The sequence below is a fragment of the Rhinolophus sinicus genome, chromosome 7 (assembly GCF_057876585.1).
Source record: "Rhinolophus sinicus isolate RSI-liver-muscle chromosome 7, RSI-T2T, whole genome shotgun sequence".
Taxonomy (NCBI): domain Eukaryota; kingdom Metazoa; phylum Chordata; class Mammalia; order Chiroptera; family Rhinolophidae; genus Rhinolophus; species Rhinolophus sinicus.
Genome location: NC_142507.1, coordinates 42,102,333 through 42,126,078, shown reverse-complemented (window position 1 = coordinate 42,126,078; position 23,746 = coordinate 42,102,333). Strand labels below are relative to the sequence as shown.

At 40.9% G+C, this 23,746-nt stretch overlaps 2 protein-coding genes across 2 annotated transcripts in view; one reads left to right on the top strand and one right to left on the bottom strand.

The window, feature by feature from the left end:
- The first annotated feature begins 4,198 nt into the window (after positions 1-4,198).
- HENMT1 (HEN methyltransferase 1) lies at positions 4,199-9,467 on the top strand. Its single transcript, XM_019746496.3, has 7 exons — positions 4,199-4,219; positions 5,587-5,709; positions 6,220-6,332; positions 7,000-7,134; positions 7,393-7,572; positions 8,208-8,385; positions 8,945-9,467. The coding sequence occupies exons 1-7, from the start codon at positions 4,199-4,201 to the stop codon at positions 9,335-9,337; spliced, it is 1,143 nt and encodes a 380-aa protein (XP_019602055.1). The 3' UTR covers positions 9,338-9,467.
- Positions 9,468-12,978: 3,511 nt separating this feature from the next.
- The window catches only part of EEIG2 (EEIG family member 2), a 68,403-nt gene continuing 57,635 nt past the window's right edge, over positions 12,979-23,746 (bottom strand). Inside the window, exons 10-11 of the mRNA XM_019746515.3 lie at positions 23,148-23,217; positions 12,979-17,027 (exon numbers count right to left, since the gene is read on the bottom strand). Of these exons, the coding sequence (XP_019602074.1) occupies positions 16,985-17,027; positions 23,148-23,217 (113 nt within the window). The 3' untranslated portion in view covers positions 12,979-16,984. The remainder of the gene's footprint in view (positions 17,028-23,147; positions 23,218-23,746) is intronic.

Here is a 23,746-nt window from a genome sequence, read left to right as displayed (position 1 = left end):
GGGGTGGCATATTCAGCTACCCTTCTTTCTTGCCTTTGAAACTTCCTAATAAGTTTCACAGTCCAGAAGCTGAGTTGGTAGATTATTCCATATCTTATATCTCATTGAACCAGTCTTTTAATCCTGAGAATAAATCAGTTAAGTTAAAGTTGTGTCTCATTTCAGGAGGTGGTGTGGCAGTTGGGCTCCCAAAGTTAGGCCTATATGGTGCAAGCAATCAGGTATTTAATAAGAAGCATTTCTATGGAAACAAAAAAAAAAGAAAGGTTAAGGGTTAGAATAGACTATAAACTCAGTTTTTGAGTACAGAGGGCAGTTAGTCAAGATTTCTAGATGTTGGGCTTGAAGCAACTTCAGTCTGAGTGAGGAGACGAAGTGGCAATCGGATAGATTTTCCTGGTTTGCAGATTGAATGCCTCTGGTGATGTCATAGGTGTTCCAGCGAACTTTCTGAGTGGCCCACACAACAAAAGGCTCAAAGGTTGTTCATACATGAGCTGTTGTGATGATTTTTCTGAAGTTTATAGTAAGCCATCCAGCTTCAGCTTTTAGGGATTTGGGAAAAGGGCGGTTTTTGTTCTTAGTGATTCCAAGTCAGAAGGGGAGGGGGAGAAATTTAGAAATGTTAAGAGTCAGAGAATAGAGAAAAACTAGAAGTCAGGATCCTGTCCATTTCTCAGGTAGGTTAACAAAAACTTCAAAGACAATGAATAGGACTAGAATCACATATCCACAAAAGTGAGCTACTGAAAACTATTTTTCCTCTCTTCTCCTCCTCCCATTACAATATTTCTCCTTTTGTGACTGGCTTATTTCACTTAGCATAGTGTCTTTAAGATTCATCCATGTTGTATTATGTAGGAATTTAATTCCTTTTAAAGGCTAAATAATTTCATTGTATATGCCATTTTGTACATCCATTTCTTCATCAATGGATATTTGGGTTACTTCTGCCTTTGGGTATTCTGAATAATGCTGCTGTGAATATTGGTACAAATATTTGTTTGAGTCTCTGCTTTCAATTCTTTTGAGTGTATACTGTTAATAGATAAACTGAGGAGTACTGAAATTTTTAAGAATTTGGGCAAACATCAATTTGAATAGGGTAGCTCCTAACCACTGTCAGGAACTAGAGAAAAGACTTTTTATAGGGAAGATGTCACAGCAAAGCAAGCAAATTATTTGGCTATAGCTTAAGGGGGGGTGTCATGCAGGGTGTCAGGCGGGGTCTCTGCACCCGCTCCCTACATAAGAATGCAGGATATGGTGAGGCCAAAAAGGAAACACCCACAGAGCCATAGATGGGGGAGTCATACCACTCTAGTCTCGCTGGCAGCTGGGTTGGAGACACAGGAAGCAGGAGCCACACTGTCTGCAACCTGCTGTCCACTTCTCTGCAATCTGCAACCCGCACTCCGCCGTGCTAACTGCAATCCGCGCTTGCCAGCCACCATCTCCTTGCTAGCCCCCATTTTCTGCTAGCGTAGCCACAGCAGTTATATTAGTGGCCAATAGCTCACTGGTTACAGCTGACGGCCAAATGGCCACAGCTGATGGCCATCCAATCACAGTTGATGGCCATTTACTACCTGAGCCAGCACTTTTCTATGTGAGGCGGAGAGCCTGGAAACTGCTCTCTGGGGCTCTGTCCCCACAGGGGGTTGGGGGGGTCCCTTATTTGGGAAAGCCTAGTTGGCTGTTTGTGACTGGTTGTTGCAGGTTTCCATTTCTTAACCTTGAGGCAGTCACAGCCTCAAGTTTTGGTTTGCTTATGCAGGCTGCCAAGGCATTAGAGTCATCCTAGTCTAACCGTCTCGTTTAATTAATTTAAAAAATACCCAGAAGTGGAATTCATTTAACTTTTCAAGGTTCTATGTAAATTTATAATCTGTAACAAGTACTATGCTCTTTCAATGAAGATGGTCTGTTACACTAGTTTCTCCAGGACAATAGGAACCTCTCAAATAGTGAAGCTTACCTCAAGTTATTTTTATTTTTATGAGACTAGACTCCTCCAAATAACAAGAACTGTGTAATTTTGTGATACTCCAATCTTGTTAGCAGTGCTTTGCCTATAGTAGGTATGAAATATTTGAAAATACAGTTCCAACATTGTCGTGCGGGAGACCCTTCTCGCTGCGCCACTTGTCGGGCGGGGCGGCCTGCGGGGTCTCTGGTCCCGCTCCCCACACAAGAACGCAGGATATGGTGAGACCAAAAAGGAACACCCACAGAGCCATAGGTAGGGGAGTCATACCACCACGGTCTCACTGGAGGCTGGGCCCACCGGATGCGCGACCTGCCGTCCGCCTTTCCGCCAACCGACCGACAACTCTCCTCCACTCTCCTCGACTCCGTTCCTCTCCTCTCTTCCGCTCTCTTCGGCTCTCCTCAGCTCCTCGCAATCCTCAGCAGTCCTCAACTGGCTAACCAGCCACAGCCGAGGGCCAATCAGCTACAGCCAATGGCCATCCACCACCCCAGCCAGCACCCCCCCCACACACACACACACACACACACGTGAGGCCAAGAGCCTGTAAACTTTCTGGGGCTCTGTCCCCACAAACATATTATTTATGCTATACTAATGGGTTACTCATTAGTAAACACCAGCTTTCCTGTCTTTTGAAATAGTACTAAATCCCCCCCCCAAAAAAAAAGACAACTTCGCGTCTCCTCTCCCCTTCCTTAGTCTTTCATCACATACAAGGACTGACTTATAAAGTGTCAAGTGATTCAACCTGCAGATTCGTTTACAGCTGAAGGAGGACTTGATACTGTGACTTTTTTCCCCAAGAGATTAGGACAGTTGCGTCCCCAGGACGCAGAAATGACTGATTAGTTTTGGGAGCTCAACGTAAGTTCTTCTCAGAGCTCAGAGGTACTGGACCAACTTTGCGTAACCCAGGGTACCCGTAGGGACGCTGTGGATGGTTCTGGGGACCCCCGAGTGGCAGGGGATTGGAATATTACACGCCGGCAGGCTCGCGCTCAGCCTGGTGGCTCCTGCCGCCTTCCATGGGCCGGGACCGTTTTCAGCTTTGACGCGAACGCCAACAGCCACCGGTGCTCGCCGTCCTGCTTGCGGCCTGCAGACGCGCGGGGTGCGGCGACGCCTCCGTCCAACAGTAGCGGCTAGAAAATGGCTTCGGGCCTTGCGCCACTGCAGCCGTTAAGAAACACAAAACCGATGCTTTGGAGCCAGGAGCCCTTGGGCTGGGCTTCGGCCGGGCTCGGGGCGCCTGGGCCCACGACGGAGGGCGCAGCGCAAATGAGCCTGCGACGCACGTGTGGGCGGCGCAGCCGCGGCCGCGGGCGGGTAACGTCCCGTGGCGAGACCGCGCATGCGCAGCCGTCTAGGGTGGGACCAGGCTTTAAATGCGGCGGCGCCGCTGCGCCATCCGCTCGTCTTCGGGGCGCCCGGCTTTGCTGTCTCGACGCGTAAGAAATGCGACGACTCGTGCTCCAGACCGTAACGTTGGCTCGCTTGAGGGGGGTTTCAGATTCGAGTTAAGAGAATAACTCGGAAAGTTGGGCTATTGACATGTTCCCTACGTTTCAGACTGAGTTCTGGTTGATAGAGACAGGCGTGCAATAGAAAACCAAAACTTAAGTTCATGTCCATCAGTGAATTGGATAGATGGAGCATCTTTAGTTTATTAATTACTTAGGACACTTTCTTTCCTTCGAAATACCCTTTTGACCACGTGTGAAAGTAATTGCAAGCAATTGTAATGAGGATGAGGGCTTTCGTGAGATAGTCAAACTGATAGGATTGTTCCGTTTGTATCAAATTAAACAGTAAAAGGAAAGTGTGTTATTGCATTTAGCTGGGTTTGGCATAGTGAAGTTTCTTTACATTTTCTGAGCCTTTTGGCTGTTGTCTGAAACAATACGTACTGAACAAATTCTGTGGATTACATGGGAAGTGAAGGGAGAAAGGCCGTTCTCTCCCTTCGCTGCTGATGCAGGCAGCCATTTTCTACAGGCCTTAAAGGAGGGCGGAGCTCAGTGGTCCATGGGGGGAATGAACCGGCACCCTTCGTACTATTAACACCCCGCTCTATCCAACTGAACTAACCAGCCTTTCCTATAGGCTTTTTATAACTGATATTTGTATTTACAGCCGAGTCATTGCCGATTCCTAGAGCTTGAAGGATACATCTGCGTTTTTGTTTCAACGAAACGTAGAAACAAAATGGAACAGAACAATAAAGAGGTAATTGCTGCCCTTCCTAACCTGCTTGTATGACTCTCAAGAGTTATTCTGGCAATTTTTAGATCTATTGGGTTACTAAGATATTACAAAAACATTTTTAAAAGTAGGCTACAAGAAAGTTGCATATTTGGCTTATATTTTCTCTTGGACAGCACGATAAGTATTAAGTGCATTTTGGACTGTATAATACTGGTATTTAGGAGCAGTAATAGCGGCTGTTAGGGATTTGTCAATTCCTTTTTTCTAACGGGGTCATGTTCAAGAAAAATTCTGGTAACCATTATGACTATTGCAATAAGAGCGTTGCAATAGGTGAGATTGGGCTCAACTCTATATACAACAAACACTAGGGATTTATAGGCTATGAGCAGAGTGAGGGGGTCAGTGGATGGAAAAGAGAACATCAAGGGTGTGGGGATTCTTGCTAAAGGGATTTGACAAAGAGTATGTGCCGAAGAAGGCAGGCAGGCCAAGGTGATCAGCTATCAAGGGTGGGGATGAGGAAGTTGATCAGATAGTTTGATCGAGGGTAGGGGCTTCTTTCTGTACTGACTTAGCAGGAATTTTGCTAAAACTGGTCGGGGCAGGCCAAAGACATAATGGGGTCCAGGTGGAGGCCTAGTTAGAATAGGACGCAAAGGAGCCTGACTTCAGTTTGGTTACGGAGAGACTTTATCAGCTTCCTGCCCACCTGGATCCCTGGCTTTGGCAATTCAGTAAAGATGCCTTGGCTCAGAGGCTTGTAATTGTTAAATGCATTCATAAGTAATTTCCCCTTCAACTGACTCTGAGCTATAGAAAGAATAAAGCCAGATTCTTCTTTTCTTTTATTTTATTGGTGAATGTTGGGGAACAGTGTGTTTCTTCAGGGCCCATCAGCTCCGAGTCAAGTCGTCGTCCTTCAGTCTAGTTGTGGAGGGCACAGCTCAGCTCCATGTCCAGTCGCCGTTTTCAGTCTTTAGTTGCAGGGGGCACAGCCCACCATCCCATGCGTGAATTGAACCAGCAACCTTGTTAAGAGCTCACCCTCTAACCAGCTGAGCCATCTGGCTGCCCCTCCAGCAGCTCAGCAGCCGCTTGTCTTCAATCTAGTTGTGGAGGGCGCAGCTCACTGGCCCATGTGGGAATAGAACCGGCAAGCCTGCTGAGAGCTCATGCTCTAACCAACTGAGCCATCCGGCCGCCCCAAGCCAGATTCTTGAGAGGAAGCTTAGATGACCTGTGGAGGAAATGCATTGTCTCCTAATTTTAGGACAGGTGGTTGAAGGGCTAGTATGTTCTGCAAAGTGATTGGGGGAAATAAAGCAGCTTTTTCTGAATCTTGGAAGTCTTGCATGATTTAGAACACCTTATTTGTAAACTTTCAGTGCAGTAGTTCGGTTGGTGGTTTTCAAGCTCCCGTCAAGAGGATAATTCAGTTTAGCCCTCCGTTATACAGACAGCGTTACAACTTCGTAAAAAATCTGGTGGATCAACATAAACCCAAGAAGGTAGGTATTTCTTTCCAAACATAAGACTGTCTTATAAAATGTCAGGTAAGCAGAGTCTTCAAAAAAATTATTGCAAGGAGGGAAAGGAATTATTGCAGTAGGGAGAACACTGACCAAGATCCACACTTGTCTCAATAGTTGGGGCAAAAAGGGTTTTTTAGAGAGGAGCAAAGTAAGCTTGAAAGAAGTAGGTGAGCGAAGTGGGGTAAAGGGGTGGTGTTATTGGAGAGTTGAGTGTGTTACCCTGAATAAAGGCTGAGGGCAGTCCAACGTTTACGGGCTTGGGGAAAGGTGAGAAGCTTGATCAAAGTTTGGTTAACATGAGACATTAACAGGCTTCTCCCAGGCTTATAAATGTCTCAGATTAATTTCCTTTTCTGTACTTTTCTGCCAGAAATATCCTTCCAAATGGCTTTATGGTTTTTGGATACCCACTCCTGCAGAAAGTCTTTGATCACATTTAACTTCTATTTATAAACGTCTTTGAAATACATTCCGTCTCATCTACAGGTTGCAGACTTGGGCTGTGGCAACGCTTTGCTAATACAGACACTTAAATGCCACAGTTGCATCGAACTGCTTGTCGGAGTAGATATCAATAAAGATAAAATAGGATCGCAAAGGTAATACCTACTTTCTGAAAGAACTGTGCGTTACTCTAAAACTAGGGGCACTACTAAAATAGAGGAAGTGTCAGTTTTATACAATGTATAAAATACGTTATATGTTACACACACTTGAGAGCCTCAGGCTCACCGAATGGCTGTGCCATAATAATTAGCTGTATACATTGAATTATTCCTTTATGTTCCTACCAGTGTAGAAAGTAGCCTCAAGTCATGATAGTAGTCAAAGCATTGCAAATTGAATTTCAAATGGCAAGAATTTAATTAATTGCTGGACACCATGGTAACTTACAACAGAGTTCCAGGCTGCCTCCAATTTGAAGCAGAGCAGTTCTCTAATCTCTTCTGTATGTATTGATTGTTTCAAGAATTTTTTCTTCTAACTAACAAAAAGTTGAAAAATCATTGATACAAAGTGAGGTGGGAGGTCAAAAATCATAAAATGAGAGCAATAGCAAATACTCAAAATCTTACTGGCCAGTTTCCCATGAAAGGAAGTAACTCTCTGGCCTGGTGCTTCATAAATCATGCCATGTCAGACAAACCAGTGTTGGTAGAAGATAATTATCAGGGGGGGGGGGTCAGAGTCCTGTAGTTGGTGAGATAATTCTAAACAGAATTATTGTGTTCAAATATCCTTAGTTCTACAATAATGCTTTTGTAGGTGTGGATTGTCTCCGTTCTTTGGGGAATATCTAAGTCCCCGGGAACTGAATTTGTCTATTATCTTGTATCATGGTTCTGCTGTGGAGAGAGACTCTCGTTTGCTTGGATTTGACTTAATAACATGTATTGAATTGTAAGTATTAAACTGATTCCTACTGTATGTTAGACTCAGTAAACTCAGCATCCTAAATATAATCTTATTTTTCAATTGCCTGTCAGTGGCACTGGCTTATTACTATGGGCGAAGGGAAGGATGAAACTATTTTTGCTCACTTATACATTCAAAGAAGGGGTAAATCAATGTACAGATAGAAATTGTTTTGATAAATCAATTAGGAAAATATTTGCAAATGAAGCTAGATTTTATTCTCTCTCCCACTAACCATTTTAGAGTAGAACATCTGGAGCCGAGAGATCTGGCCAATTTTCCTCAAGTCGTATTTGGGTACTTGTCCCCAGCCATGGTTGTCATTAGCACACCAAACTCGGAATTCAATCCCCTGTTTCCAGCAGTGACCTTACGAGATTCCGATCACAAGTTTGAGTGGAACAGAAAGCAGTTTCAGACCTGGTGAGTTCAGAAGTGTTTTTGTGTTTGGGTTTTTTTGGGGACCCCACTGAAGTTTAAAAATCCTGTGAAGTAAATCTTTATACATTACTGAAATTATTCCAATAAAATTGATTTCCAAAGTGCCACTCAGCATGTAGTAAGATCATGAAGGAACCACCATATCTGGGCAAAATAAATGGGGAAGTTTGCTCTCTTAGGTCTCATGCAGGCAAACCTTTTCATGTGAAGGTGTCACGAGTGTTGGTGTGGAGATCAGGAAACGAAACGGGGGGAACTGCGTGGGGCTGCGGGGGTGAGCCTCCTGCCCTGCCCGTTCCAGGGGCATCTCCCCAGGGCTTGGCATGTTCCTGGCATAATTCCAAACCCAAGTAAGAGTTGGGATTGTAGCCCTTGTGTCCCTGTCCGTCCACCCCTACACTCTGCAACTTCCCTTTTCTGCTCCATATTCTTGTGATTAATTAAACTCGGTCATTGCCTTAATGCCCCTCAGAGAAGTAAGCAAACCCCATGATGAAGCGTTATGTGGTTGCAGCAGCATCATGAATTTTAGTGGCATTTTTCATGTTCTATTGCACTGGAAGTTGTCTTTTCACAACAGTGTTTGGAAAAACTTGCTCTCCTTGATTTGATTTCAGGGCTTCAGATGTGGCAAATCTCTACAATTACTCTGTGGAGTTCACTGGCGTGGGAGAACCACCAGTAGGAGCTGGGAATGTTGGGTACTGTACCCAGATAGGGGTCTTCCGGAAAATTGGAGCAAAGGCAACTGAATCATGCATTGCAGGGCAGCATGATGAATACGTTTATACAATGGTGAGTATTCTTTGTGAGGTTGCTATTAGGACAAGAGGTACATTTACTAGGATGGTGAACTGTTTTTATGAGTCCCCATTGTAGAGAAAAGTATAAATGACCTTGTTTTGAGGTTGACCTTAGAAGAATCCTTCATGCCTCATAACCTGGCCTTTTGCCAGGTCTTAAAACAAGGCAAATGATCTGCTGGAGTCTTAGACTACTAAGCCGTTTGCGCCCCAAACTCCACTTTTGAAATGCGTTAGGATCGGCAGGAAAGAGGAAAACACCCAGTAGTTTCACAGCTGGGCTGAAGAAATGACTTGGAACTGAGCCTCCAAGCTTCTCAGATTCTTTTGGTTTCAAGAGGTGTATTTAGTGAAGAATCGACACATTTCCCTTTTAGCAACACTTTTCTTTTTTACCCTATGTGTCAGTAGTTTGACTCCCATGATAATTGCGGCATTTATGGATTAGTAGGGTCTGACATTTGTACGTATAGTTAATTCTTATTGTGGTAAAGTTGCTAATGGTTTTGAAATTTTCCCGCTATTCCAAGTGTTAATTTTTTTCCCTTTAGGTTTATTCAATCTCATACCCGAGTTTGCAGCAAAAAGAAGTCCGCAAATACGCATTGGTAAATGAGGTGTCCCGACAAGTCCAATGCTTGAGACGTGGATATGTCATAAGTCTGAAAATACTACAGGATGACGCATCTGAGCGGCTAAGTGACAGTGGGCTCATCACATTTTCTGGACCAGTCTTCACAGAACTTGAAAAAACCAACATAGAGAAGTCTCCCAAACCTTTCAGTTTTGGAAATAAGTTTTACGTACCCCTGGAAAGACTCTTTGCGTATCCCAAGGTGAACCGCTTATGCGATAACGTCGATATGATGAGAGCACTCATTGCTGACACAATGAAACTGAACCGCGACGGTTCCGCAGTGAAGGTAGACCTGCATGACGAGTGAGCCATCCTTCCCGAAGCGCAGGGTCTTAGCAGTAGTTGGGCTCACTTAGAATGTAAATGTGTGTAGTCATAATTCAGGTAACTTTTCATTTTGAAATTATGTGACCTTGTTTTTTTAAATATGCTTTATTTTGGGGGGGGGTGTAGAGAGTTGGTTTATAGTATGCTTGTTTGTTATGTTGTGTTGGAGCCATGTTGAGTGACAATAAAAATTTTTAAAGAAAATTGAAGTATCAAATGGAGTGCTTTTTGCCTTTTCCCTGAGTAAAGGGGGTAAGGGTAGCTTTAAAATCTCTAGGATTCTCTGCCTCTTTTGGACTAAATTCTAACCTTTAAATCTTAGCCTAAAACATCATATAAAACAGGAATGCAGGTGATTGAAGAAAATAGAAGTCTCATGATACAAAAACTGTCCATGGTATTTGAGCACCCTCTTCTCTGGCAGCTTATACTGGTTGGAACTGATTGTGGTGGTAGGGAGAGAGGTACAGCTTCATGTCATGAGGGGAAAGGGGTCTAAGTGAGAGACATTTCTTTCAGGTGCCTGTCAGTGAGGAATGGAAGTGCAGAGGTAAGCTGCCCAGGCATGACAGTTCTGCATCTTCGGTGTTGGGGCTGTTCTATACTTGGTATGTACCTCAGGGACAAAGAAGGACGTTTGACGTTAGCTACCACTTGCACGTTCCAATCCAGCAGAAAGGAAAGGAACAGGTGTTGGCTGTCTGGTAAGGTTTGCCCCTTAACTACTTGACCAGATTGTCTCTTAAGGTGTTACAATGAGGGAAGCTGGGAGGTGTCATTTTTTATGCCGGGGGTCTCTGTGCCCACTTGTTGCTCTTCTGCCAAGGAACGAGAGAAAGGACATTGTGGCAGCTGGCCATTAAGTAGATGGAAAGTGGATTTGGCGAAGTGGGAAGGGACAGAAGGGATTCTGGAAGAAAACAATCACATGGTGACCAGCTGTTCTCTCCTTAAATTTCATAGACTGCTCCATCAGATGCTGTCCCCCACTCCTGCCTTTGTACTTAGACTTTTTCCCTCCTGAATGCCTATGACCTAGAGATTTATACACTTAAGGACAGAAGGCTGGGTGGGGGGTGCGGAGGTGGGGCGGGGTGGGGGGAGGTTAGCATTGTCTGTCCTTATCTTCCTAGGCCTCTGCAATTTTTACCCCATGACTTCCTTATTTATCTGTGTTAGAACCAAGATGATATAGTCTATAAAATTAATCTAAATTTAATTTACAAAAGTAATGCTGTAAAAGAATTCAGAACTATACAGAATTTAAAGGAAAGGTGTACCCTTCAAGCATCTTGAATTCCGTATTGTGAAGTGAGCAGCCCTGCCTGCCTGCCATTTCGCATAGAATTCCAGTGGATAAAATGTCCATTTTGATACCAGTTAGACAACCATCAAAGTTATGCTTCTTCCCAATTAACCACAAGTTTTACAAGAACTAGTGGCCTTTTTGGGGGGGCAGATGTTTCTTTTTTCTAGGAAAACCGCCTGAATGGGCTACATTGTTTTGTAAACACAGCTGCATCAAGAACAGAAACTTTGCTTTAAGGAATTAAACTGCACTGTACGGCAGTAATGTAGGACGCAGTTATCTGCAGATTTTTCTTGGAAAGTTATCACCACCACCAGCACCACCACCACGGGCCACCCCCCAGGATAGGTGTGAAATTTGTTTTGGAGCCTCCCTGGCCCTTGAGAGCTAAGATTTGCTTCCAATTCCTACTTCATGGTCCGGGCATCTCCAAAACCCATTTAAAGATTTCTGTGAATTCCTAGTGTAGGTACTCATAGCAGTCGGTCTTCAAGTTTATTTTCCACACAATCAGATGTGAAGCTGGCCCGAGTGTTTCTGAGACTCCTGAAACTCTTCCACACAGTAGCACCCATCTTATATCCTTGCCCGTTTCTCCTCCCAGCCCCTTTCCTTCTCTTCTTTCATGAATTATTTAAAATTAGTACTGAAGAAATACAAAACGCGTTTTCCCTTTGGTCTTAATTCCATATACATAGGGGAAAGGGCAGAGAGGATCCCGTGGGAGGTGTATTTGAACTGAATCACTGAAGTTCAACACCAGAAGGTGGCACACTTTCCACTAAAATGCAATCTTTTGCTTGAGCATTGCCTGATACAAGATGAAAAAAAAAATCTTAGTCATACTAGTTTTCTATAGAGCTTTGAAGCTTTTTGCAACACAGGGAAATCACTGCTTAGATGGTTTAAAGATCTAGTGGTAAAGTCAGTTTCTTCAGAGAAATGGCTGAGGAGACATCTCGACAGCTGTTATAACTGCATAGGATTGGGGTCTGAACTAATTCATACAGGAAGGTCTCTTCAATTTCCTCATGAGTCCATCTGGAATAAAGAGCACTGACTTGGAACATTTAAATTTATTTTCTGTTTCGTAAATGTTTGTTACATTTTATGTCACGTGGGATAGACTAACTCCACCAAAGGCTACCATGCACATGTAAAGATTTTCTTATATGTGCTGCTACCGGGTATATGATATACACAAAGGAAGAGGTAAAATAAGGTAGAAGAGGGGAGGGTGGGAGAGAAAAACACTAGGCGTTGTCCTGACAAGAAGGCTGGGCCTGGGAACCCCATACCTGAAATGAGGGCCGGGAGGTGTGAGGGGGCAGGTCAGAGGGGCCTGCCACATTCTGTGGTCTGTCACAGTTATCCTGGGTGATCCCCTAGATCCTATATACTGGATAGGAACTTTGAGGGTATCTCCTAGAGAGCTCAAACCCTACCCCACTTCTGCCAGCAAGTAGGATAATTTCTCCTTAACTCAAATAACCTTTTATCATCTGCACTGTCAAGGGAAGCCAGGACAATCTGCAGAGAAAGATCTGGGTTCAGACTCATACTGAACCATAGTTTTTTTAATTAACTTTGAATTGCCATTGTAATTTGAATGTCAGCAGAGGGAATGTGTTGGCACTGTTTTTCCTTTGGGAGGACATTCTTGTCAAAGGGAAGAAGTTTACAGAGTAGTATCATTGGACATCATTTAAGTGGTGACCTTAACCTCTAACAGAGGCACATTCATTGACCATCTGTGTGTCTAATACTAGAATTAAGATGTGTGTAGACATCTCCACAAAGGCAAATTTTAGCTTGACAAAACACTTAAGTGCCTACTACTTAAGATGTTAAGTGGCATATTCTTAACATCTTACAATCCATTCCTCCCCCACCCCCCGAAAAAAAGTATCTCCATCCTAGATTAGAAAACAGGGTCATAGGGGAGTTTGAATTCAGACTCAGGTCTGTCTTATTCCAAGGTCCGCGCCCATGCCACTGCAGGGGCTGCCTCAGGGTTCAAAGAAATGTCTTTTACTGGAGGCATTCAAGACTGTGCTACCATGTTTACCCCAAAATAAGACCTAGCCAGATTATCAGCTCTTAATGGAGCAAAAATTAATATAAGACCCGGTCTTACACTAATTTTTGCTCCAAAAGACGCATTAGAGCTGATTGTTCAGCTAGGTCTTATTTGCGGGGAAACACAGTACAACCTGTTAATAAAGGGAAACCCTTAGGGAAATACTGGTCTTTTTACTTTTCTTATGTTGGCCAGTAACAATCTTAAGTGAAAATTTAAAGTATGAACAACATTCTAAACTTTAAGATATGATTTTTATTGAACATGTATAAGATACACCCTTACATTATTACAAATACTTTACAATAAAAATCAGTTTTGTAAAAAAAAACACACCACATTTTCCCGGATTTATAGTTGTGCAGTTAAAACAAATATAAATATGAAGATCATTCTCCAAGTATTAGAACAGAATACTAATGGAGTCACTTCAATAAAATCTTTTTCATAAACATTTACATGATTACCCACAAATATATGAATTTCCACAGGATCAAATAAATGCATAAGAGAAAGGTGACTGCAAAGATAAGGATGTATTTCCAAAAAAACCGAACTGAATATACCCTAAATGTCTTCCTCTCCGTGAGACTTGGTCAATGAGAATTTTCTTATATACATAACAAACATTTGTAAATGCAGAGTATATTTATTGTTCATGTAAATTAAAAATGTTGCCAGCTTTGTCATATAGGATACCACCTACACCTACCATATAGAGACCACCTACACGACCATTTAAAATATGCTGTGTATGTATTTTTTTTATGAAAAGTCACAAAAAGGAATAATAAGGCCTTTATTTCCAGAGCAGTCTTAAAACAGGGTTCATATAGGCATATATCATTCTTTATATTTTTAGACTTCATATTCTTTAACATCTCAACTATCAAAATTATGCATAGTACCTAAGCTGAGATATAAATAGTGGCGTAACACAAGTTCAACTACAGTACCTGATTGTATTCACATGATGTACTATCTAGGAAAACTGACCAAGTGTAATTTCTGAACTGCCTCAGTTAAAGGCCTGTTAAAATAAAAGACAACCCCATCACATGAGCCCAGTCTTTTCAGAGCGTTATTACATGTACTGACTTAACACTTCAGTAAAGTATTTAAAAATATGGTCACCTTCAGCTTGCAAAGTGGTCTAGTTAGCATGGAAATCTCAAAGTCTAAAATTACTTCGGGGTGTTTTAATTTATTAAAACTCATTGCTATTTGAATATATTTTGCCCGGAGGCTAGATTTTTTTTTCCTTCTAGCAACAAATGGGCTAAGTGGCTCACAGTTCTTAAGCCCCCCCCCCCAAAAAAAAACCCACAAAAAGCATATACAGAAGAATCTTGTTGGCTATCATTACATACTTGGATAGTATTTTGCTGGAATGGGATGGTGGACTTTAAGATTCTTGGTCAAGACTTTGTCAGATTATAAATACTAATCCACATTAGTTGTCTGTGTATAGAAGCCTTCAACACCACCACAAACGGGAATCAAGAATCAAAGTGGAAACTGATGGCCCAGGGCCTCCTTTGCCCTTTGTTACCCATCACATCCTCTCTGGTCTCAGTCACCAGCACAAGTCACAGGAAGTGGGCTCCTGACTTGCCTCTGTATTTCTCCCCAAAAAGACTTTCTTATTTTACCACAGGCATGTAGCTTTCAAATACCATTGATCTTTTCTCTAGCATAGGATTAGAAAATGTTACACATCTGCAAATTCTCCAAGACCGGGCAATTTGAAATTTGATTTTAATATTTAAAAGTCAATGTATTAAGATCTACTTTTTCAAATTACATTTTCTAAACTCAAAACAAAACCAAAAGTGGACTTGATATTTAGTAAGATTTTTTTTCAATTGCTACATGGCTAAGATATTAACAGTGCATGCTCTCAGAAAAGAAAAACTTGGAAGTAAGGCAGACACTTAGGCAACCTTTAACAGATATTTTCAAGGACTGTAATGAGATATGATTGCAAAGTATGCTGATGGAACATAAAATAAAATAAAATGAATCTAGACCACTGACTACAGAGGACACTGCCATCTCACTTCTTCCTAATTAATGTCTGTTATCTTTACTCACATAGAAATCAAGATGTATCTGGTGGTTGCTAAATTATAAAGGCATGATTTTTATGCTTTTGAAAATCCACATTTTGTTTTTAAAAAATAATTTTATATCGCTTTTAAATACACTGGTATAAAGGTATTGCCCAAGGGCAATTAACAGGGCTTGAGTTAACAGGGCTAGTGCCCTAATTACAGCACCTTTTAGTATCTGAAGAACGTCCTCACTGAACCTTGCTTACAATATAATTTTTATTATTATTTCAAAACTGCAAAATCATTTGCAGAAGCGCCAATAAAAAATAGATCCTAGAAATAATATTTTGAAAATAGAAAAATATGTTTTTAAAACCTGTGACAATAAATCTCTCTCTAAACAATATCTTCATATCTCTATTAAAAACTTTCTTTGATTTTTTTTCTATAATATATAATGAACAGATCAGTTCACTTGTTTATTCACAGACAGCAAGTCTTTATCACTTAAGATAACATTTTCCTTGGTTAGACTAAAATGTTCAGGTCAATTTTTTTTTCTTAAAAACAAAATCTTAAAAAATAAGAAAGTTTAATGATTCAGAAAACCCTCTCTCTTGATATTCAAAATATTCTAAACTGGGGTGTCATCTCTTTATAAATCTCAGAATCTATCTGTAAAAGTAGTGTTGGATTCATTTGGAATACTCAATCCTTGAAATATTAAAAAAAAAAAAAAAAAAAAAAAAAGAAAGAAAGAAAAGAAAAAAGCCCTAACATGAACTATTCAAATTTTCCCAAACCTTAATTTGGATATTAATGGTTTCTTAAAAATAATATATTTTTCCCCTTACTTTTGCCAACATGAAAATACCCAGACTAAAGTAATTCTAACATGTTATATTACTTGGACACGGTAAGAGTAAAGACTGGGAATTTCTAGTTCTACGGAATCTACATTTTTCTTCAGTGACTAATTCCAAGAAAACGGAGATCTTTCCAACACAGGAACTGTCACATAAGACCTGAAAAACTCTTAAGGTTTATCTGCTGTGCTATTAAACTAGATCTGGACCAGATATTCTTATTTTAAAAGCTCTGTATGATGTATATTATATTCTACTGTTGCCTTAAAACAACTAATTTCTGATCTAGTAAGAAGAAAACAATAGAAGACCAAGGTCCATGTTAATAATGTTAGCTGTCCCGTCGTTTATCCACTACCTCCTGGGAATACTTTTCAATTTCAGATAAGTCTGAACTTACAGAGAAAAAGCTGCTGTGTTTCTCATCATATCACTATTTCCCTCCTGTTGTTCTAAATTTTGACTCCTGAAACCAGCAGATACTATTCACTTAGTTAAAACAGCTTTTCTGTTAGGGTGCCTCATGGAAGCCTAACAGTGAATATCAACTTCTCTTGAATTTCTTCTCTAGGGCTAGTGGGCATTCTACAGCTTACCTATTATTAACAAGTGACAATACATACTGCATTATAATGGTATTATAGTCATTCATGGATCTCAGACTTAAAAACACTCATTCGAGTTATGACTGATATGTTTAGAATTATTAAGCATTTTACATGTTTAAATTGTAGTATAACTTTTTCCCAAAGTATGAACACCCACATTTTTATATCAAGGATGAAAAAGAATTAATAAACTTAGTACAATACTGTAGGTAGTATAATATGGAAGATTTCCTTCCCAGGAATTATAACTATCTTGACAGAATTTATAGTGTTTAAATGATCTTCACTTATTGTCTCTTGAACATAAAATTACTTACAGCCCAAATCTGTTGAGCACCTCTATTGCAGGTTTTACATTTCAGTACTAGAACTCAGCTCAGATGTATAGGTCTGCTTTCCCCACCAGGATGTTTTCAAAGAAAAAGTCGTCTTTTCATTATCATGTGCAGTGTACAGAAGCCGTGTACCTCAAAACACACATGGCATGCTGCCTTGGTGCTGCCATTCTGATGGCCCCTCTTGGTGCGTGGGAAAGGGTAGCGGTGGGCACTTTCAGAGAAGACACCAGTGTTGGCTTTCCTCGTGACAGACAAACATGCTTCCTTTTTTAAAGAGGTTCATTTTCTCCTAAGTGCTTGAATAAAGTGCCTTCATAGCTCAATTGCCCACATTTCAAACCACAGGGAAGCTTCAGTTCACCAGCTTGACTTCTAGCGTTTGATCACAACTTGTTCATAAGCTCCAGACACCACCCTAAAACAGTGGGAAAAAAATAACTTCAAAATTTAAGCCATTGTGTTTGAAACTGTTATAGTTAACCTTGGCTCCAAAGAGAAAGTGCATTCGGCATTTTCTGCTAGATTTGATTTCCACAGGGTTTAAAGATATCACAGATAGAAAATATTTGAAATATTAAATGTTTATAATACATTGGATTAGTCTAGTCCCTGATCCTCCCATACTTATTTTCCCACAATAATCTAGTAATGTTTCCAAATTCTTACCCAACAACACACTGTGGCAAACATGTTTAATATATAAATCTTAAAACCAGTCTTATCCAAGAATATAAATTGACTTTGACAGTTCAGGTCTTGCACAGAATTAATAGATGACACTTTTCAGCTGCTTTAGTAGTGTGGTGTCTTAATGTACTTTCCTAGGAAGTGCAAGAATTCTTTGAGTCAAATATGCAAATATCTTTATACAGGGTCAGTATTGCAAATTTTATATATGTAGATTTAAAGGGAAAATTATCTTGAAGAGGGGTTTATTTCTTCACTAGCTTGGTTTGGAGACTGCTGGTTGTACCCCCAAATCTACTCTCCCCTTCTTCATAGTTTTAGCTAGGTACAGGCTCGTTGGCTAGAGACCACATTTCCTAAACTCCTTTGTAAACTGGTGTGGCCATGTGACTGTTTCCCCCCAGGGAACGTGAATGGAGAAATATCAATTTCTGCCTCACCTACTCAAAGGGAAATTGCTTGCCTTGGAATGGTAGCAATCCAATTATGATAACACAGGTAAGGAGGATGGTGAAGGACAAAATGGAGGGTAAGTGAATCACCTCCGGGGTAAGCTGTCCCATCAGCCTGGCCACTGTATTTTGGGGTCTCTTTGTTATGGCAGCTTAGCCTTTGCTCTAATATGCTAGGTACTAACTAACCTCTATTAATGAAATATGGAGAGCACTAAAAGACTTAAAATTCGCAAGCTCTGTGAATAAAGTATTTAGAGAGATTTAAATTAAGCAATGGCTTCATCAATACTTATTTGGTTATTATAGACACAACTAGTACCTCGGCCTTATGTTATAATGGAATGAACACACATGTTCCCTCTAGCACTTCTTGGTCTGGGAGGATAAACGTTTTCTACAAGCTTATAAAAGCACACAGTATAATAGCAGCTGGTTTTCTTTTGGATAAAGATCACTCTACCCCTCTTGAGTGATTCGAAGGAGAGTTGAAGTGCTGTTGCAGGGAGGGAGCGTGATAGCTTAAGGTTATCGCCAGGGACCCATCTCATCTGTCAAGATGTCAGGGGCTACTACCTGACATTTCCCTCTGAGTATGCCAGAGGTCAGGAAGCTCAGAACCATGACCGATGTCTGCTCTTAATGGAATTTTAAGAGGAAAGTCTGAAAAATGGAAGTAAGCTCGCGGTTACCCGCCCACCATAGACTGAGCTGGACTTCTCAGTTGATTGCTCAGAAACGCCTGTTTTTACACATTCAGTCTAGAAGAAATACGAATATCCTCAACAGAACACCAGTAAACACCCATTCATAGCTACAGATAAGAACTTGAAAGAACCGTGGTGAGCACCACTGCACACTGGCTTTCAGATGCCCTAAAATAGTCCTGCTTCTGGCAGTGATGGAGTAACAGGAACCAGACTTCCCCTTCTGCTTTAAGCAACTGGAAAACTGGATGGAATATATGAAATGAATTTTCACACACTGGACAACAGGCAGCACGGGACTGGTCCTGAGAGAAGGGAAACAAACGAAGAAAGCCAGACAACTGTCCCAACGTGCAGCCTGAAGCTGTTTCCTTCTGGGAGGGAGAACCCAAAACAGTGAGGTGGTCTCTCTGGGTGGGAGTCACAGGTCATAGCTCAGAGATCCTGGGGGCTAGAATTTGTTGGTCAGGATATCAGGAGTGGGGGGAAATAATGGCGGGAAAATTTCCAAATTTGATGAAAACTTCTAAAAAACAGCAATAAAGAGAAAAGCTTAAAAGCAGCCAGAGATGAAAGATAAATCATAGAGGAGTATACATGGGAGTGAAAGCAGACTTCTTGTCAGAAATTAAATGTCCCAAAGGCAAGTGAGGAGGTACATGCAGGGCTCCGTAAGCAACCCTGAGCTGGCCAGGCAGTGCCCACCAGACTTAAAACCAGCTCCCCACGATGTTCTTCCCCAAGTCTCTATCCCTGTGGCTCTGTTTTCTTCCTTCTCCTGGATTACTTTTCTCAACTATGGTTCTTGTGCCTCTTCTGTGTCCTAGGTAAATGATTCTGGTTTCATCCTGTGCTACCAGTTTATCTCACAGAATAGATCTAATGCTAACACATTAGCTTCTCTGATGAGTATCTACTATTTATGGAGAGCCTATGTATACAAGTATTGTGCTGGGCAGTTCAAATAGATTAATCTCCAGAATAATTCTGCAAGGTGGACCATTAATTAGTGTATATAAAGTATTTGAGTGTTTACTTCAGGACGGATTTTGTTCTAAGCATTTACATGTCTTACCTCACTTAATTTAAACTGTTTAATTTGCCTCTTATAAACGGAGTTCTATTATCATCACTATTTTATAGGTGAGGAACCTGAGGCAGAGGGAAGTGAAGTAACTTACCAAAGACACACAGCTAACAAGTGGTTGAGCTGGGGACTGAACCCAGGTAGCCCACTCCGGAGCCTGCGATGTCAATAAAAGGGATGCAGTAGTCTTTTTTGGTAGCAAGAGATGGAGTTTGCCAAGGTCATGGCTAAGGTGGGTAATTATGGCTGAGCCAGGAATCAAACCCATGTCTGACTCCATGGCCCATTATCTTTTCGCTATGACACCCTGTCTCTGAAATTCCTCCACCTTTCTGTGGCATGTAGTATTAATCACCTACTTCAACCCCTAATAATCAGTTTAGGCTTTCATGTATTGGGTGATTATTCTAAAATTCATTTGGGGAGGGTGTGGGAGCCACAATTCCTTTTTTATTTTTAATTTAATTTTATTATTAGTTTTGGGAGCCAGTATTCTAAACTTCATAAATGCTTTTATGTCTTAGGTTGTAGATCTTCTGTCAACTAGAAATTATCTTTCTTTCCTCTGAATAACAACACAAATAGCTGGCATATATTGAGTTTTCTATGTGCCAGGCACTGTGTTAAATAGTTTACGTAAATTATCTAACTTAATCCTCACAAAAACCCTGTGAGTTAGGTAACTTACTTATCACTCCCATTTCCCAGGCGAGGAAAATGAGGTGTACAGAGGTTAATACCGTCAGTATAGTCCATAGAGGAAGAGCTGCGACTTGACCCCGAGCAGTCTAAGGACCGCCATGTTTTGAGCATGTACTATTTTGTTTCCTTTTGGGTGGAGCTGTATCTTGTAATATTCTTGTACCTACATTAACAGTAGCTAGGGTTTACTGAATGTATCATGTCATTTACCCTTTGAGACAATCCCATGAGGTAGGCATATGATCGCACTTTTCAGCAGAGGTAAGTTCAGTTGAAGTTCAATGACCTGCACCAAACACGGTCTGGCTAGGATGCGACCCCAAGTCTCCTTAACTCAAAAACACATGTTCTCTGTACCATACATACCACGGTTCTCATAAACATTACTCTTCCACCTGCTCCCTGCTCCAATCTACCTTCAAAATTATGGCCAGTTACTTTTCTAAAACGCCAATCTGATGGGTCACATCCCTGCCACAGAATGACCAACGGCTCCTCAACGTACACAGGCTAAGGGTAAACATGTCATTATAGCGACAGCGGCCCTTTACCACCTGGCTTCAAGACATTTGCCAACTTCACGTCCCTCAACTCCACTTCACAAGCTTCTCTCCTTAGAAGAACCTGTTCACTGGCAGTTCTCTAAGTAGGTTCTGTTATTCATGAGCCAGCAGGTACAGTGGTTACATACAACGAATGGGCTTTGGGCTCAAAGAAATATGAGTTTGAATCTTGGTTTCTACCACTTACGAGTTTTAAGGCCTTGTGTAAGTTACTTTAGCCTTTCTGTATGTTTGTTCCTTCTTTTTAAAAACTAATAGTGGTATGTTACGAGTATTAAAAGAGATAATGTAAGAACTGAATGAAACATACACATGGGGCTTGGCACATAACTAATAAATGCTCAATAAGTGTTATATGTAATTATTATACATTTATTATATAATTATGTAATTATTATGTCTGTAAGTTCCTTCTATTTGTTCTCACTACCAGGAATATTCGTCTTCCACATAACCACCTGGTAACACTCCAATCTATATTTTATTCATCCAAAGACTCTCTTGAAGTGTCAACTCTTCCAGGAAGTTTTCTGAGTGAGGGCCCATCTCTGTTCTATCAGAGTTTACTCTACTTTTTTATATTATAGTACTTATCATACTATTATACATTTTAGTTCATTTGTGTATCTCACCTGCTAGAAAGAAAGGGTCAGATAGTAAATATTTTAGGCTTGGTGGGCCATATGGTCTCTGCTGTACTACTCAACTCTGCTACAATAGCACAAAGCAGCCATGGACAATACATAAACAGGTGTTGTTGTATTTCAATAAAACTTTATTTATAAAACAGGCAGTGGGCCAAATGGGCCCTCGGACTGTAGGCTGCCAACCTCAGGTACTAGACCATAAGCTGGCTGAGGGTAAAAGCTAGGTCTTTCATCTTTGCATCCTTGCCTACAAGTTGGCCCAATAGATAGTTAATGAATTGGTTAAGTCAATGAAAGGGTTCGAAAGGTCTAAATTGTGCTAATCCTTTATAAACCTCTTTTTAAATTACCTGTTCCTTTATAGCATCTTTCTATGCCCCTCTCTTATCTACCCCCACTGATTGTATTATAGTTAGCTGTTGATGTGGGTATTTGCTGTGTCCTTTGTATCCTTTGGGCCCTGCAATGTGCCGGACACATAGGAGGTACTCAATAAAAGGAATACTGATAGAAGTGAATTAAAAATTCTTTTAGGTTTTGCTCATTAGAGAATAAAATAACTGTCTTGGTTAGAGCGCGAGCTCTGAACAACAGGGTTGCCAATTTGATTCCCACGTGGGCCAGTGAGCTGCGCCCTCCACAACTAGATTGAAGACAACAAGCTGCCCGCTGAGCTGCCGGAGGGGTGGCCGGATGGCTCAGTTGGTTAGAGCGCGAGCTCTTAGCAACAAGGTTGCCGGTTCAATTCCCGCATGGGATGGTGGGCTGCGCCCCCTGCAACTAAAGATTGAAAACGGTGACTGGACTTGGAGCTGAGCTGTGCCCTCCACAACTAGAATGAAGGACAATGACCTGGAGCTGATAGGCCCTGGAGAAACACACTGTTCCCCAATATTCCCCAATTTAAAAAAAAAAAAAAAAAAAAAGATAACTGTCTTGGACCAAAGGGGACTCCCTCCCCCTGCAACTCGGACTTACTCTGTAGTCGTGCTGGAACTCTACATAAACATTACATGGAAATACTGAGTATCAGGGGTGCACAGAAGGACAGGGATCTGGCTGTGGGGAAGCAAGGGAGTGATCAGCATTCCTACGGTGTCCTCAGCATCTGTGCTTATTATCCTTTGTCGCAGTGCCAGGAATGAGAATATTAAGTTTGGCAGGTGCATTTTCTTCACCTGAATCTGAATAACTACCAAAATGACGTTTGGTTTTCTGAAATTTTCTTAATATGTATGTTAGACTCCAGTGGGTGGAGAAAAGGAAAGTACAAGAAAGGTTAATATCAGCGGATGATGCTCAGTGGCTCATAACAACTCATAACACACAAGACCACTGACTGAAAATGTAATTTGGCTTTGCTCTTTCCAATATATTAGACTAAGAACTCGTTTCTAAATGTCCTTTTTGTATTGCATTCCACCCAGTCCTCTACTGGTCCTCTACTAATACGTTCTAAAAATACATCTAAGGAAATCAACAAATAAACTTAAATAATTCCAAATGTACTCGGAATAAGGAAAACTACGAGCTACATGAAGAGCTGTAATTCTCATGGAACTGCTAAGATTTGTGTATTGTAGCCTCAGCCGAGTACAAACTTTATAACTTTCTTCTTCTATTCATGAACATTTAAAAAAAAAAGTCAGTCTGTTCTTGATTTTAATAAGATACTGTTTGGAATACATACCTATTTGGAAGATGATGGCTGCCAAAGCTTGTGCTTCCCCCAGGACCCACAAATAACCGCAGTCCTTCTTCTGCACATTTAAAATACCGTGGGTACAATTATTAGATTACTGCCAAATAATATTCATATTGTAATAAATTCATATTTTACATTTTAAAGAAATAAAAAGCTTTAAAAAACTATATACATGTTTTAAAACAGGCAATTTAAAAGATATACTAATAGTTATTTTTCATTGGCTCTCCTAAAGCTATTTTTCTTTTCTTTTTTTTTAATGAAAAGATATTTTTCTTAAAACTGAGTCAAGACAGCTCTTCTACAAATTTCCACAAGTGAAATTTAATTATTTCTCTTTACAACCAGTTATATAATGGAGCGAAAGCTATTGTTAACTGCTCTCTATTCACACTAGCATGAGTAATTATACCTTTCAAATTGGTGGTATTTAAATTTTAAGTTTCAGTGAAAATGCTAAGGAGGGAATGAAAAAGATTCTGTTATTCAGTATCATTTCAAGATCACCACCCAACTTTTCAAATTACAATAGTGACTTGAAGTACTAATGTCCAGCTTTGACAAAGCAAATGTAGCTATCTACA

Bases quoted from the DNA above. Each gene is read 5' to 3' on its own strand.
- HENMT1 (XM_019746496.3), top strand. From the start codon at position 4,199: ATGGAACAGAACAATAAAGAG. The intron at 6,333-6,999 runs GTAATACCTACT...ATGCTTTTGTAG, and splicing joins GATAAAATAGGATCGCAAAG to GTGTGGATTGTCTCCGTTCT. The intron at 8,386-8,944 runs GTGAGTATTCTT...TTTTCCCTTTAG, and splicing joins ATGAATACGTTTATACAATG to GTTTATTCAATCTCATACCC.